This window comes from Pneumocystis murina (assembly GCF_000349005.2).
Source record: "Pneumocystis murina B123 chromosome Unknown supercont1.15, whole genome shotgun sequence".
Classification (NCBI taxonomy): Eukaryota; Fungi; Ascomycota; class Pneumocystomycetes; order Pneumocystales; family Pneumocystaceae; genus Pneumocystis; species Pneumocystis murina.
Genome location: NW_017802373.1, coordinates 93927 through 108131, shown reverse-complemented (window position 1 = coordinate 108131; position 14205 = coordinate 93927). Strand labels below are relative to the sequence as shown.

At 28.8% G+C, this 14205-nt stretch overlaps 9 protein-coding genes across 9 annotated transcripts; 5 read left to right on the top strand and 4 right to left on the bottom strand.

The window, feature by feature from the left end:
- Positions 1-32: 32 nt before the first annotated feature.
- PNEG_03039 (hypothetical protein) lies at positions 33-577 on the top strand (the record flags this gene model as incomplete). The annotated part of the gene is made up of 4 exons (XM_007876900.1): positions 33-91; positions 140-239; positions 281-373; positions 422-577. The coding sequence occupies 4 exons, from the start codon at positions 33-35 to the stop codon at positions 575-577; spliced, it is 408 nt and encodes a 135-aa protein (XP_007875091.1).
- Positions 578-627: 50 nt separating this feature from the next.
- Positions 628-1189, bottom strand: PNEG_03038 (hypothetical protein; the record flags this gene model as incomplete). Its single annotated transcript, XM_007876899.1, has 4 exons — positions 628-786; positions 829-915; positions 957-1028; positions 1082-1189. The coding sequence occupies 4 exons, from the start codon at positions 1187-1189 to the stop codon at positions 628-630; spliced, it is 426 nt and encodes a 141-aa protein (XP_007875090.1).
- A 218-nt stretch (positions 1190-1407) lies between these two features.
- On the bottom strand, positions 1408-2973 carry PNEG_03037 (hypothetical protein; the record flags this gene model as incomplete). Its single annotated transcript, XM_007876898.1, has 7 exons — positions 1408-1725; positions 1778-2359; positions 2404-2449; positions 2498-2561; positions 2610-2679; positions 2722-2807; positions 2862-2973. 7 exons carry the CDS (start codon positions 2971-2973, stop codon positions 1408-1410), a joined length of 1278 nt encoding a protein of 425 aa, XP_007875089.1.
- Positions 2974-3246: 273 nt separating this feature from the next.
- PNEG_03036 (hypothetical protein) lies at positions 3247-3764 on the top strand (the record flags this gene model as incomplete). The annotated part of the gene is made up of 2 exons (XM_007876896.1): positions 3247-3496; positions 3545-3764. The coding sequence occupies 2 exons, from the start codon at positions 3247-3249 to the stop codon at positions 3661-3663; spliced, it is 369 nt and encodes a 122-aa protein (XP_007875087.1). The 3' UTR covers positions 3664-3764.
- Positions 3765-3819: 55 nt separating this feature from the next.
- On the bottom strand, positions 3820-4387 carry PNEG_03035 (60S ribosomal protein L23; the record flags this gene model as incomplete). The annotated part of the gene is made up of 4 exons (XM_007876895.2): positions 3820-3836; positions 3890-4190; positions 4241-4281; positions 4324-4387. The coding sequence occupies 4 exons, from the start codon at positions 4385-4387 to the stop codon at positions 3820-3822; spliced, it is 423 nt and encodes a 140-aa protein (XP_007875086.1).
- A 607-nt stretch (positions 4388-4994) lies between these two features.
- On the top strand, positions 4995-7293 carry PNEG_03034 (hypothetical protein; the record flags this gene model as incomplete). The annotated part of the gene is made up of 5 exons (XM_007876894.1): positions 4995-5697; positions 5741-6013; positions 6056-6325; positions 6372-6641; positions 6684-7293. 5 exons carry the CDS (start codon positions 4995-4997, stop codon positions 7202-7204), a joined length of 2037 nt encoding a protein of 678 aa, XP_007875085.1. The 3' UTR covers positions 7205-7293.
- An 84-nt stretch (positions 7294-7377) lies between these two features.
- PNEG_03033 (hypothetical protein) lies at positions 7378-10530 on the top strand (the record flags this gene model as incomplete). Its single annotated transcript, XM_007876893.1, has 13 exons — positions 7378-7780; positions 7830-7952; positions 8023-8290; positions 8336-8444; positions 8488-8815; positions 8860-9061; positions 9113-9248; positions 9295-9474; positions 9515-9611; positions 9653-9951; positions 9994-10233; positions 10276-10381; positions 10424-10530. The coding sequence occupies 13 exons, from the start codon at positions 7378-7380 to the stop codon at positions 10528-10530; spliced, it is 2598 nt and encodes an 865-aa protein (XP_007875084.1).
- A 350-nt stretch (positions 10531-10880) lies between these two features.
- PNEG_03032 (hypothetical protein) lies at positions 10881-12020 on the top strand (the record flags this gene model as incomplete). The annotated part of the gene is made up of 6 exons (XM_007876892.1): positions 10881-11015; positions 11067-11260; positions 11307-11468; positions 11511-11617; positions 11663-11849; positions 11894-12020. The coding sequence occupies 6 exons, from the start codon at positions 10881-10883 to the stop codon at positions 12018-12020; spliced, it is 912 nt and encodes a 303-aa protein (XP_007875083.1).
- Positions 12021-12073: 53 nt separating this feature from the next.
- On the bottom strand, positions 12074-14012 carry PNEG_03031 (hypothetical protein; the record flags this gene model as incomplete). The annotated part of the gene is made up of 6 exons (XM_019757749.1): positions 12074-12607; positions 12651-12898; positions 12939-13231; positions 13283-13659; positions 13704-13841; positions 13890-14012. The coding sequence occupies 6 exons, from the start codon at positions 14010-14012 to the stop codon at positions 12074-12076; spliced, it is 1713 nt and encodes a 570-aa protein (XP_019613289.1).
- Positions 14013-14205: the final 193 nt, after the last annotated feature.

Genomic DNA, 14205 nt, shown 5'->3' with positions numbered 1-14205 from the left:
ATATTTTTTATTCGTTAGTTTTTTCGCTTAGAATGGAAAAAAAAAGAAAAAAAATAATAGAAGATAATAATGACATTTTACCACCTTACATGTTAATTCATATAATTTCATGTTATGTTTAGCTGATTTTCAATAATAGATCAGAATTTAAAGATGTATTAACTTCTATGCCAGATGAGCGAAAAATATTGAGTTATGAAAAAAATAATTTGCAGCAAACAAATGGTACTACTGAGAATGCATGTTAATCAAAGCTTCATTATTCTTCTAATTTTCTTAGGATTCTTTAGATACATCATATGATTTATTCGAACAACACTATATGGATGTCGTCGCTCGAGAATTTGAAGATGAATTAGATCAGTTAAGAAGAGTATGTTGTTTAAATTATATCTATTTGAAAGCTTTCTTATAAGTGAAGGATCCCTCGTTCAATCCTAAGGAAATGCCATTACTTGTTTCCGCGTTGAAAAAAGGTGTAAATATTTTTTCGCAGGAAGAAAAAAAAAAAGTTATGGAAAGTCTTATGCGGAAAGACGAAGATGAGTCTAAAGATAATCCTAGATATGATTTGTAATATATTTTTGCGCTGTTTTATTCTATTAATTAATAAACCATACGAATGAGTCATTTGCTAGGTAGATGAAAAGCAATTGTACTATATTTCCATAAAGGCCTAGGCTTCCCCTCACGAATTGATTGTTCCTCCTCATCTAGCATACTTTTTGCCTTTTTCAGTGCCTTTTCTGTCTGTTTTATGTCTTTTTTTAATTTTTCAAATCGTTCCTATATTTTTTAGTAAATAACGAATTATATTTTTTTCCGTACCTCCAACTGATCAATATGCTTATATAAACCGCATAGTTCATTACTAATTGGACGAAGACATTCAAGCATTGTGATAAGTGTATCCATCTATTATTTTAGAAACGTGTAACAAAATATTTTGGAACTACTTTGGTAAAAATGATTTTCAACTGTGATTGATCTTCAAGAACCGATGTTTCTAGAGTGTCTAGATTATTTAACTGTTTTTTGTGTTAGTTTTGTTTTTAAATTTGGTTTTATATTAAAGAATAACCTCTTGTAATAATGGATATGTTTTAAGATAAGATGAGAGTTCTTGTACACATTTTTGAATTTTAGCTGATATGTCATTTGTTTCTTGAAATATTGTAGAAAAATCCATAGTAATTCGGTCCTTTTGTATAAAAAAATTATTTGCCAACTTTTTTTAAAAAAGAAGGAATATTATAGAGCTTCTTATTTTATCATGTTTTCTATTTCGATGATTTAATCATTTTGTTAATTTTACATTTCGTAAATTTTAATTTTTTTTATAATTGTTATTTTAAATGATTTCTTTGCAAAGTATTTTTTTTGTTTAAAATTATTATTCGGTTTAATTTAATTTGTTTGAATTTTAGGTAAAATATGTTGCTGATCTTGTCTATGAATTGGTGTCCATGGACCTAAACTCTGATTTGCATAAAAATCCATTGGATATGGATTTTTCCATTCAATACTATTAAGTGCTACAGATGCTTCATAAGGTGATAAGAGTGGAGTAGGAAATGAATAACCCCAGTCAATGGATAGTCTTGGGCATGCAATTTGTATCCATGCTTCAATATCATGAAATAAAGATAATTTTGAAGGAAAGATTTCAGAAAGCAATACTTTTATATATTCTATTTTTTTCTCTTTGAGCTGTGTTTCTAAGTTCTTGGATAATCAATTAGTAGATGAAAAAGAGCATGAAAAAGTGTTTATATACTTCCATAACTTTAGGGCTTCCTTGCCTTCCTAAAGTTCCAATGATAAGTCCCCATTTTTTTGCTTTGATGGCTTTTTCAATTGCTTTTTTACGATGATCTTTCATATCTTTATGTTGATAATATTCTCTTGTGAATTTACCTGAATAAGGATCATATTTATAGGCAGGAAGTAAAGGATTTGCAATCATAATTGATTCTAAGTGAAATCTTCCATCTCCGATATAAATAATTGCATCTATATCGTTATGAAGAACTGGTGCTGTACATCCTAAAATTTCTCCCGGGGATAAAGGTTTAGACTGGGGAATAGTAATCTTGTAGTTTGATTTATTTTCTAAAAGTGGCCGAATACTATGTATACTTGGCACAAATTGTATTGTTCCGACTAACGCTATGTGTGTATCGTTTGGTATATTCATTTTGATTGTTTCGACTACATGATTTTTGTTAATCTCAATACTAACAAATATGTATAATGTTTTTATGGATACGGAATCGACAGGAATTAAGCAAGAATGACCGTAATGGATCAGTAAATCACAATCAAGTGCTTTAGCTGTAAAATCGTCAATGCAACATGCCTAAAATCATCAAACTATTGATTTATTCTCTTTTACATAAATACGCCATAAGTTACATCTCCCATGATAAACACGTCAACCATACAAACTCTTTAACATTTTTTAAACTCTTTTAATATTATTATATATATATATTACCTTTCTAATATATCTGATATTGTACATGCAAAAACTAAAAGACCTTCTGGCATTTGTAATCCAACTTTTGACATTTAAATCTTTTTATCTAATATTTTAAATCTTTAAATACCCTTTTTTGATCCATTTCTCCGTATATACCATACGGTTTTATGTATTTCAAAATTATAATTTGAAGGCAACTAAAAACATTTAATATTTTCCTCCTTATAAGAAAAATATACCAAATTTATAGAATCATTGATTATAGGATCTTCTAATATGTCATTTGGTATTTTTTTTATCACTTTTTCTTTACAAATATTATACCCTATTGATTTAAGTCAAATTTCATCATATAAACTCGGAAAAAGAGAATATATACGCTTAACTAAGACATTTTTCTCAATATCTTCTACATCATTTGTTTCTCTTTCAATCTTCTTGATAAATCGTTTTATATTATATTTTCCTGATAACCTATTATTTTCTGACATTTACTTGAGCTTCGATATATATTTTCGATAATATACTTTCGACAGATAAATGATAACGAGTGTACTGGTTACCATGGCAACATCTGATAATTTTTAATTCGAATATTAAGAGAGCGCTGGTTCTATATAGTACGCATATAGTACGCATATACTCGCATACATCACGTATACTCCACGCATATATCACGCATATACTGTATATCTACTTCATCATTTCCTCCGTTTTGCATTATTACTGAATATTTTAGATTTTTTTAAATCAATTGCTTTTTTATGTCATCTCTTTCTTTAATCTCAACAAAAGAGCGTACTATCAGGCTTCATCCTTCTTTACCTCCTATTTTAATTCGTTTAATTTTATTACGTCCTTCAACTTCTTTGATATTTATTCTTAATTTCCTTGAAAAACCTCTTTTTGGCTCTTTGTCTCTTAGTATTTGGACAAAAGATAAAGGTGCTTCCTCAACTTCCTTAAGAACCACCAATATTCATTCTATTTCTCAACAATTATCTTGTTTATTAGGTTTTATTAAATATTATTTTATAAGAGGAAAAAATGACCTTTTATAAGCTAAACGGTTTGCTCGACAGTGTTATGTCGCTACACCATTGGAAGCAGAATGGACAGTGGAATATATGGAATGTATTTTAAATACATGCATTGAACTTGTGAAAGAAGAACAATGTTAAATATTGGATAATGGTTATATATATGCGTGAAATTAATGGTTATTTATAGAAATTATAAACAGATGGAAGTAATATTACTTATTTGACATATAATAAAATATGATGGAAAAAAGTATAAATAGAAGCCAATGTCTCTAAATTGATTGTGTAATAAATCTAAATAACCATACCGCCTAGTAAAATTTAAGGTTAAGTTATAGAAGGTTAAGAGGGGAAAATGACTTACTATTACTAGCAATTCTTGGCCAAAGATCAGCACACTCTTTTCCAACAGGTCCTGTAATTGCACTGCCTTTCATTTCACCTTTAGGATTGACAATGACACCTGCATTATCCTCAAAATATAAATGTGTGCCATCACGTCTTCTCCAGGGTTTTCTCTGTCTAACAATAATAACCTGTAAAGCCTTTTTTCGTAACTCTGGTTTTCCTTTTTTAACCGTTGCTAATACCATGTCGCCAATGCTTGAGGCGGGAAGGCGGTTTAAACGAGCACCTGTGCCTTTAACAGAAATTATATAAAGATTCTGGAGAGAAATGTTATGAATCATCCTTGGATTATGAATGTTTTGCTTACTTTGGCTCCTGAATTGTCAGCACAATTAATAATAGCTCCAACTGAAATGCTTAGTTTTTGAATTCCAAGGAGAAAAAGCAAACCTGGAAGCCCAAGAGTCATTCGTAATTTGTTTCCAGATGTTCCTCGTGCTCTTTTGGATGACATTTTGATTTTTTAATGTTTTTTATTGAAATTAATAAGCGAGGGACTTCTTTTACTAAGGGTTTAATCCTAGCTTTATAATTCTTTGGTTTAGGTTTAGGTTTAGGGTTGGTTGTGTTACAGAAATAAATCAACTTTATTTCTATATTTTCTTGCTAATCAGGCTCTTTTTAGTGTAAAAATGTTATTTGTTTTATGCGGTGTTAGTTTTGAAATTAGATAAATTTGAATTAATTGGAGCGAGGCTGGTTAAAATTTATGGGTCTTAAGCATAATAAGTATGCGTAAAAAAAAATGTAATGCCTTAGAAAAGCAAAAAAGGCATTAGAAGTAATGAGTAATGTGCTTTCATTGCTTTTATGCTTTAATACGTGGATTTTTGTTTGCATAAAATGCATATATATATATTGCATAGAGGGTATATATAATATATATAATATCTGTTTTTTGCATAGGTTTGGGATTTTTGATGCAAAGGCCTATGTTTCACATAAACAATTTGATGAGACTGTTTATAAAGCTTTTTGTTTAGGCGATTTACATTACACTTAGAAGTTATTCTTTATCAATATTTTTGATTTTAATAAAAGTGAAAAGTGGATTAAGAAAAATGCATATGAGCTTAATGATTAAAGGGTTTTTTATTATTATTTTCTTTTTGATTGAATCATTTTATTGCAAATTGAATACAGATGTGTTAAGGGTAAAGCGACAAAGAACATATGATGATGATAAACTACCCAAGTATATTGAGAGATTTGTTATTAGACTTCCTCAACAAAAGCATACCCTTTTAAATACTAGAAAAAAATGTTTAGATTCTTTTAAGGCAAACACAAGTTATTTAGATTCTAGTTGGACTCAAAAGAAGCCATTTTTGATCATTCAAAATTTAATTGGACCTTATAATTTGCATTTAGTGCACCTGGCGAATTCTATGCGTATATGTCGTGATAACATCAAGAATGTTAAAGTAGCATTATCTGAACATGTGAATAATAAAGGTTATTCTAGATCTTTACAGAAAGTAGATTTATATCAAGAAGTTAGGGATAAGGATTCGAAGTACAACAAAGTATTTGGAAGAATTTGTAGAAAATGTTTATATTCTTTTATAAAGACCCGAACTTCGAAACTTGATAATTTTAAACACAAATCAAATCCATTATTGGAAGGAAGAAATAGTTATTTGGCTACAGGTAGTTTGTCTTTATACAAATATAGGCATGGGAAGCGTATAAATAAACGTTCTTATATATTGGGTCATCGTTCAAAAACATGTAATAGCGTTTTTGAAGGATCTGGTATTAATGGTAAGAAAAATATTGAAAATGCATTTTTGATTCATTGTTATAGGCAAAGCTGTAAAATGTTTTGAGAATATTTTGAAGAAAATAAGATGTGGAAATTCATTTAATGCAATTTGTATTTGTGATTCTGTTGAATATTTGAAACACTCTCAAGAATGTCTACGCACTCTTTCTAGAGTAGATGCTTTAAAAGCTCGGGAACATCATCAAAAGCTTTGTGAAAATCCTGAGCCTCCTCCTAAAGAGTGTGTTAATAAACCTAAACAAGACGCAAAAATTATTTCTTGTCCAAAACCTTATGAGAATTTTAGGTTTAATCGTATGTTCTCTTTTATTATTATTATTTTTCTAATAAATATAGCAACTACACGAAATTGTGCAAGAGACGCAATACGTAATTCTTTTTGTACAGATTTTTTTGATGTATCATGTTTATGTGATTCTATTTCTTATAAGAATATGCTTAGTCAATGTATTTCCGATACAATTGCTTCTGTCAATATGATACACGATTATCATCAAATTCTTTGTAAAAATCCTCTATCTCTCTCGGGCTGCAGTACTATTTCTGTGAAAGAATTCATTGAACCAGTAAAATGTGAATCTATGTTTAAAGATATTGTTCCTGAAGGTATTTCATTCCATAAACAATATGCATTAATTTCTAACTAATTTAGGCGATATACAGGATTGTTTAAAGAGGAAAGCTTTTGCTTCGAGATGTGGTAATGATTTTGATGTTCCATGTATTTGTGATTCCTTTATCTTCGTATCAACTGCTTATACATGTTTTCCGTCTTTTTTTGATCAAGAAAGTCAAAGAATTTTTTCTGCTATTAAATCTTTTTGTGAAGAGCCTCGTTTTCATAGAAAATGTATTGGTGAACGTTCCAATACGTCTATGCGTAGAATCTGCCCTGGTTTTTATGAAGGCTATGGATTTGATGGTATATTTCTTGATTATTTTCTTTTTTATTCATATTTTATAGATGCAACTAAACGTTGTATAATAAAGTTATCAAGAAAATCCTATTGTAGTGATTCCCTTGATATTGTTTGTCTTTGTGATTCTTTAGTTTTTATTAATGGATTGGTGAAATGTTTTGCTTCAGAACCATATAATGGTATTGATAAAATGATGAATTTTTTTGAAGAACTTTGTTTTAATCCCTATTCGTATTCCGGATGCAAAAGTTTTACGGCCTTAAGTGTATTAAATGTTGACACAACAGCTAAAGGACTGTCTGGTGATAATAAGACATCAAAGGATGTAATTAGTGAAAAAAAGTTGAATGCGATGGCTTCGGATACACATCAACATTCTATAAATAAATCTCAAACTATGTTAACAGGGGGTTTGGTTGAGAAAGAAGAATCAAATAAAAGTTATCATTGTGGATACTCAGATAATAATTCTTATATTTATATTAATGGGGGGAATAATTTATTGGTAGTTAAAATGGCGATTTGGTTATTTATCATAATTACGATATGTATGAGTATGTTATAAACATGTTCTATCTTGATAAACAAGTCATAAATAGCACTTTTAAAAATAATTTGATTATTTTTAGATTTGAGATTTATTAAATTTATTTTTAATAAATTTTTTTTGACGATGCAGCTTATTTTCATTAAGTTATTTTATTTTAAATGTTTAGATATTTTTATTGAATATCCTCAATGATCTTAAGTGATAAAGGAATTAGAGAAAGTATTTCTTTATTTTTGCGGCCAACAGAAAGTCTATATTCTTTTTTTGAAGTATCGGCTTATATTAAAGAAAAAAATAGTATATTTAATAGATCATATGTTGCAATTATTAGACATAATGCAGATTCTCTTAGTGGGTATATAGAATCTGCATTATTTTTATTTTGTGTGAAAAAACCTATGATATTTGTTATATTAAAGGTTATTGAAATAACAAAAGGGTTGGAGATAAAAATTAAACAAAAAGATGAAAAAAGAAGTGAATTCATGATAGAAGCTTCTTTTAATAACAAGGAATTATTATTTTCATTTTCAAAAAAAAATATTTTATACGAATTTATTAGAGATACTCATAAACATATACAGATATTAGGTCTGATTTTAAAATTATGTATTGATCTTCCATATTGAAGGATATATAGACAATAAAAGGCTATATATTACAAATCAGAACTTTGCTTGGCTTTCATTTTATAAATCTTATGCACCAAATGGCGATGAAATGTTGTCTTTATATGATGATGATTTTTCCGATTCTTTAATATGTAAGTATTCTTTAGAAAACGACTATTATTTGCATATGTATGAAGAATAGCTGATATTGTTTTTTAATAGCTTTGAATGATTATAATAAATCATATTTTTCAAAAAAAATTCATTCCTATATTTATAAAGCAAAGAATTATAAAAAATTTATGAATACTAGTGAAGAATATTGGGTTTATGAGAGATTAAGTCTTCAAAGATCAAGTTTTATTGAGTCTCGTGATCTGAGAATAAAAATTTGTACCTGGAATGTTAATGGAAAAGGTCCAATAGAAGATCTTTCTGAATGGTTATTGTATAAGGTTTGTGACCAATGTGTAGAATTATATGCAATAGGGTAAATTGTGTTTTATTATTATTTTGTTATTTCCTTATTTTATAGACTTCAAGAAGTCGATCTTAGTACTGAAGCATATTTACGTAATGATAACACAAAGGAAAACTTGTGGGATAAAGCTATTATATCAGTATTAGGGGATCATTATGAGAAGGTATTTTATATTTATGTAGAAACAAATATCTTATTTTTTTAAGATCGTTTCCAAACAACTTGTAGGAATTTTATTGTTCATATACGCTCATAAAATTATTTCACCCTCTTTAACTTCAGTAATGACATCTTTCGTTGGTTGTGGAATAATGGGAATTATGGGCAATAAAGGAGCAGTAGCGGTTCGTCTTACAATATGGGATACAGTATTTTGTTTTGTTAATTCTCATTTGGCGGCAATGAAATCTCAAGTTGAACGTAGAAATCAAGATTTTCATGAGATTTGTCGTCGATTACAGTTTTATGATGAGGATATGTCCAAAAATAAAAAGTCAAAATCTCTTTTTGATTGTGATCATCTCATTTGGTGTGGTATTTTTTGCCTATTTTAATGTAATTGTTTGATGATGTCAAAGGAGATTTAAATTATCGTATTGATATGTCTATTTTTAGTGTAAAGGAACTTTTGGAGAAGAACGAGTTTGATTTTTTGCTGGAATTTGATCAGCTTAATATTCAAAAACGTTCAAATCGTTGTTTTGAAGGTTTTAATGAAGAAGAAATCAAATTTCCTCCAACTTTCAAATATAAAATAGGAAGTAGTTGGTTTGATTCAAGGTTTTTTTAAAGTTTTTCAAGTAAAATTTTTGTTTTTTATAATAAATATAGTGAAAAAATGCGTGTACCATCATGGACTGATCGTATATTATGGAAAAGTAATGGAATCTCAGTAAAGAATTATAGATCTTATATGAATAATGTTATGAGTGATCATAAGCCTGTTAGTGTGGAATTAGATGCTAAGGTAGAATAATTTTTTGTTATTAATAAACTGATATCTTGAAACTTAGATTGAAATATTACTTGTAAATAATTATTTGAAATTAAAAGATTTGTTAACTAAAGAGTATCAAAATTCTGAGAATAAAAGAATTCCAATGGTTAATATTTCACTTAATTTTTTGGATTTTAAAGATGTCGTTTATCTTGAACCAAAAACAAAAGTTATTAAAATTGATAATATTGGTCAGGTGCTGATTTTTTTTTATTTTTCTTTTATTAATTATTAAGGTAACTGCAGAGTTTGAGTTTATCCCTAAAAGAAATGATAAACATATATGCAAACCATGGATATGGCCATGTCCACGTTCCGGAATCATTAATCCTGGTAAATATTTCTATTTATTTATTTTCTTATAATCTTTTTAGGTAATTCATGTTATATTAATTTAACCGTATTCATAGATAATATATCTGTTTCAAAACTTAATTCTGGAGAAGATTCTCTGGAAGATATTTTAATACTTCATTTAAAAAATGGTGCTGATTTCTTTATTTTAATTCAGGGTGTATTTTCACCCACTTGTTTTGGAATGAGTTTGGAACAGCTTTCAAGATTAAATGATTCCCAAGCTCTTCCTATTGATAAATCTGTTACCAATGCTTGGAGTATTCCTAAGGAAATTCTACGAATGACTGAATATCTTTTAAATAATGGGAAAAATGTTGTACGTATTTCTCTAAAATAAGAAATCCTTTTAATTTATAAGGATGATTTATTTTTTACCTTTGGTTCTGCTCCAATAATGGCACATATTAGAGACGCACTTAATACTCAAAATGAATTTAAAGATTCCATTCTTGAAAATAAATCAAAACACAATTTGAATGTCATTTCCATGGCCGAAACACTATTATTATTTCTGGATGCTCTTCCAAATTCTGTCATTCCAATTTCTTTTTATAATCGATGTTTACGAGCTTCATTTTATAAAAAAGATTCCATAATGGTAATTATTCTCTTTCTTTTTTATATTTAAATCATAATATAGATACTTGATATTTTACCAAGTTTAAATGCAAATTTATTCATATACATGGTTAGCTTCATGCGAGACCTTTCTTCAAATTTTTCTTTGGATTCTTTTCAAAGAATATGTAAGTTTTATCTCTTTTTTTATTTATATTTAATCTTAAAAGTACTCATTTTTTCTTCAATTCTTATGAGGTCTTCTTCTGACAAAACTGAACAGGATCTACAAAGACAAGTCGCCTTTTTAAAATGGTTTCTTACTGATTTTTCTTGATTTTCTTCTATTTTACTTTATTTTTTTAACATTTATCTCTTCACTTTTACTTATTTATTTTTTTATCAATTCTTTTTTTCTAACAAACTAATATTACAGATATGTTTTTATATATATATTCTTATGTTTTCTCTTATAAAACTCTTATTTTTGATAGATTTTTCCTATCTCTATTTTTTCGGGTTTTCTTCAAGATTTTGACTTAATATTTATCGGAATTTTTCTAAGTCGAAGCTCATCAAAAAAAATTGGTGAAGATGGCAAGAAAGGCCGTATAAATTTCAAATAAATAAGGGTTATAGTGGTTTTTTGTTATATTTACAGTATATATTTGTGGTTAGTTAGTTTAAATGGGACCTCATGTTGTTTCTCAGCATTTAATTTCACCATCTATGTTGCCGGTACGTGAGGTTTGGGCGGTTAATTTGGACTCAGAAATGGCATATTTAAGGGAGTTAGTTGAATGTTATAACTTTTTGGCAATGGTATTGTTTTTTTCAGGGCTTAAAAAGGAGTTTTTTGACGTTTTTTTGAAGAATATTGAGTTCCCTGGTGTAATAGCAAGACCGATTGGATCATTTCTGTCAGGATCGGACTATTACTATCAGATGCTTCGGTGCAATGTAGATTTGCTTAAGATTATCCAGTTGGGTATTACTTTTAGTGATTCTTCAGGGAATTTTCCTCCAGATGCTTGTACATGGCAGTTTAATTTTAAATTTAGTCTTAAGTAAAGTCTTAAGATTGTTGGATTTTCTGTCTTATAAATACGCTAGCGATGATATGTATTCTCAGGACTCTATTGAACTTTTGCAAAAAAATGGTATAGATTTTAAACGGCATGAAGAATATGGAATAGACGTGAATTATTTCGGTGAACTTCTAATTTCCTCTGGATTTGTTTTACTTGACTGTGTAAAATGGATGTCATTTCACAGGTATTTTTTCTCTTGTTGTATAATTTTTTAAGATTTTGATAGTAGTTATGATTTTGGTTATTTGCTTAAAATAATGATTTGTAATTGTCTTCCAGTTGAAGAAAATGAGTTTTATGAATTGCTTCATATTTTCTTTCCTAAGTTATATGGTAAAGAAATATATGATAATAGTTTATATTAATATTTATGAATAGATATTAAATATATTATAAAATTTACAAATACGCTAGAAGGAGGACTACAGGATATTGCCGATGATTTACGAATATCACGTACGGGTCTTGGTCATCAAGCGGGATCGGGATCATTTCTGATTGCACGTGTTTTTTTTGAACTTAAAATGAACTTTTTAAAAGATATTCTGGATGACGTAAAATATACGTATGTTTTGAATTTTTTATTAGGTTTTTTGACATTTTTGGTAGAGGATATCTGTATGGATTGGAAAATCCTGGCCAAGAGAAAGGTTTGGATGCTATACAAGCGACTTCTAGTTCAGTTACGAACAATCTTGCTTCGAACTCGCATATTAGTAATAAAGAAGTGTTTTAAGATAGGAAAACATGTAATAGGATAAATGAACGATGAATGATGTATATATTGGTTTAGGATAAGGGTTTTAATGTATTTTTTTTTGTATGTTTGATTGTTTCTGTTGTATCTTCTGTATGATCTGCAAAAATGGGATTAGGTTGGTTTTCTTTATAAATCCCCGTAAAGATTGGATCTTTTTCCGCAAGTTCTGCATATTTTAATAATGCCTCTCGAGGATCCTCATCACGCATGCTGATTAGAGAAATAGAATTTTTAACATGATTTTCATCTGGATTATTACCGCGACCCCCAGGAGCATTTCTTGCAGGTGCAGACGGTATCCTACTTCGAATTGGATCTTTTCTAATCATAGATTTTTCTCGTCTAGCATTCGTGAGTTCAGTATCTGCAGTTTCATCCAGTTTGCCATTTGGAAGAATAATACTGCCTGAAACTGCACCTGCATAGATGTCAATGGTTAAAGAAGAGTCATCATCAATATGCTGAATTTTGGGTGCCTTTGCTAGAACTAGTTTAGCACCTTTAATGGATGATTTTGGCGAGTATAAAACATGTATAGCTGCATTTGCCGTTCCAGCAAGTATCTTGAATAATTAGTTATTGTTTTGACAATATAAAATATTTTACTTGATTAATTTTAGTGTGCCATAGTGTTCTTATTACTGCTGAATTATGAATAGATAGTTCCTTGACTATTTCTAGATTATGTGTCTTGAGTATGACTAATTTTCCGATATCTTTCGTAGTTGTAACAATTGATGATCCAGTAAGAATATATTCTCCATTAGGAGAGAATGCGATGTTAGTTTCTGGATAATTGTTTTCGATTTGATTTCTAATACTGAGTGGTTCCTTGAATTTTCGTATATCCCATACTGTTAAGATTAGTTTGATTGATATGAAAAGATAACATACATTTGACTGTATGATCCCCTCCACGTGTAACCATTAAATTTCCACTTGGTAAAAAACTAATGCATGATGTATGTGTTTCTTTTTCATGTGCATTAAGGATTGTTCCTCCCATCGGTCTATGAAAAGGTCCTTTTGCTGCCCATAAAGATAATGTACCTTCATTATCTGCTGTAGCAATAAATGTTGCATCATGAGAATATGTCGATGAATAGACTTTCATTCTTTTCCCCGGTGTTTTTGATTTGTGAACAATAATATGTTCATTTTTTCTAGGTTGATTCATATTCCATAATCTATTATAATCAATAATGTTCATATAATAACTAAAAATATGAAACCCTTACCTTACTGTAGAATCTACAGAAGACGTCATAAAACGTTCATATGAAACCGGATTCCAACATCCAGATGTCAATTCAGAAATATGACCTGATGTATGTTTTAAATCTCGAAGATATGGATCACCTTTAACACATTCTGAGATTTCCTCTCCTTCTCTATCAAGTATTTTCGCTTGACTATTTGCTGATATAAATAAAAGAGCATCTCCTGTTGTATTCCATTCCAAATAATGTACATGTTGAGATTCAACCACTTCTAACGTTCGAAATGGATTTAATGTAGATGACATACCAGAAAAATCCCACATTTTGATATTTGAATCATAGGACCCTGAAACAATTCTTGTTCCACTGGGATCTAATGATAAAGCCGATATAGGCTGATCCATATATTAAGCTTTTATAACACATTTTTAAAACAAACCTTGGTATGATCTTTTAATACAATCTCGTGAGATATAGGAAAATCATCTTCCTCTTCTTCATAGTTACTTTCTGAATCGCTTGAATCTCTTTGTTTTTTAGTTATTAATGGGTTTTTTTTATGTATTTTTTGAATATCCTATTTTCAATAAAAAACAAGTTTTTTTCATGCAAAAAAAAAACAAACTGCATCTTCCCGTTTAGTTCTTTTAAATGCATCTTCTAAATTCTCAGAATATACTCGTTTCCCAAATGACATTGGGAAAAGTTCCCGAAATTCCTTATTTTCTTGTATTGGACTATAATTCATCCTAAAAAAAGGCTGAAAAAAATATAATATACTTCTATAATATATTAGAATCTTATATTTATTATTATTTTATACCTTAAGAGCTTCCCTAGACTTTTTATAAAATATCTTATTTTTAAGTGTCGAGGTGCTTTTAAACCGATCGTATAAAAAATAAGTTCTTTAAGTTTGACTAAACTTATTGTTTATTTTA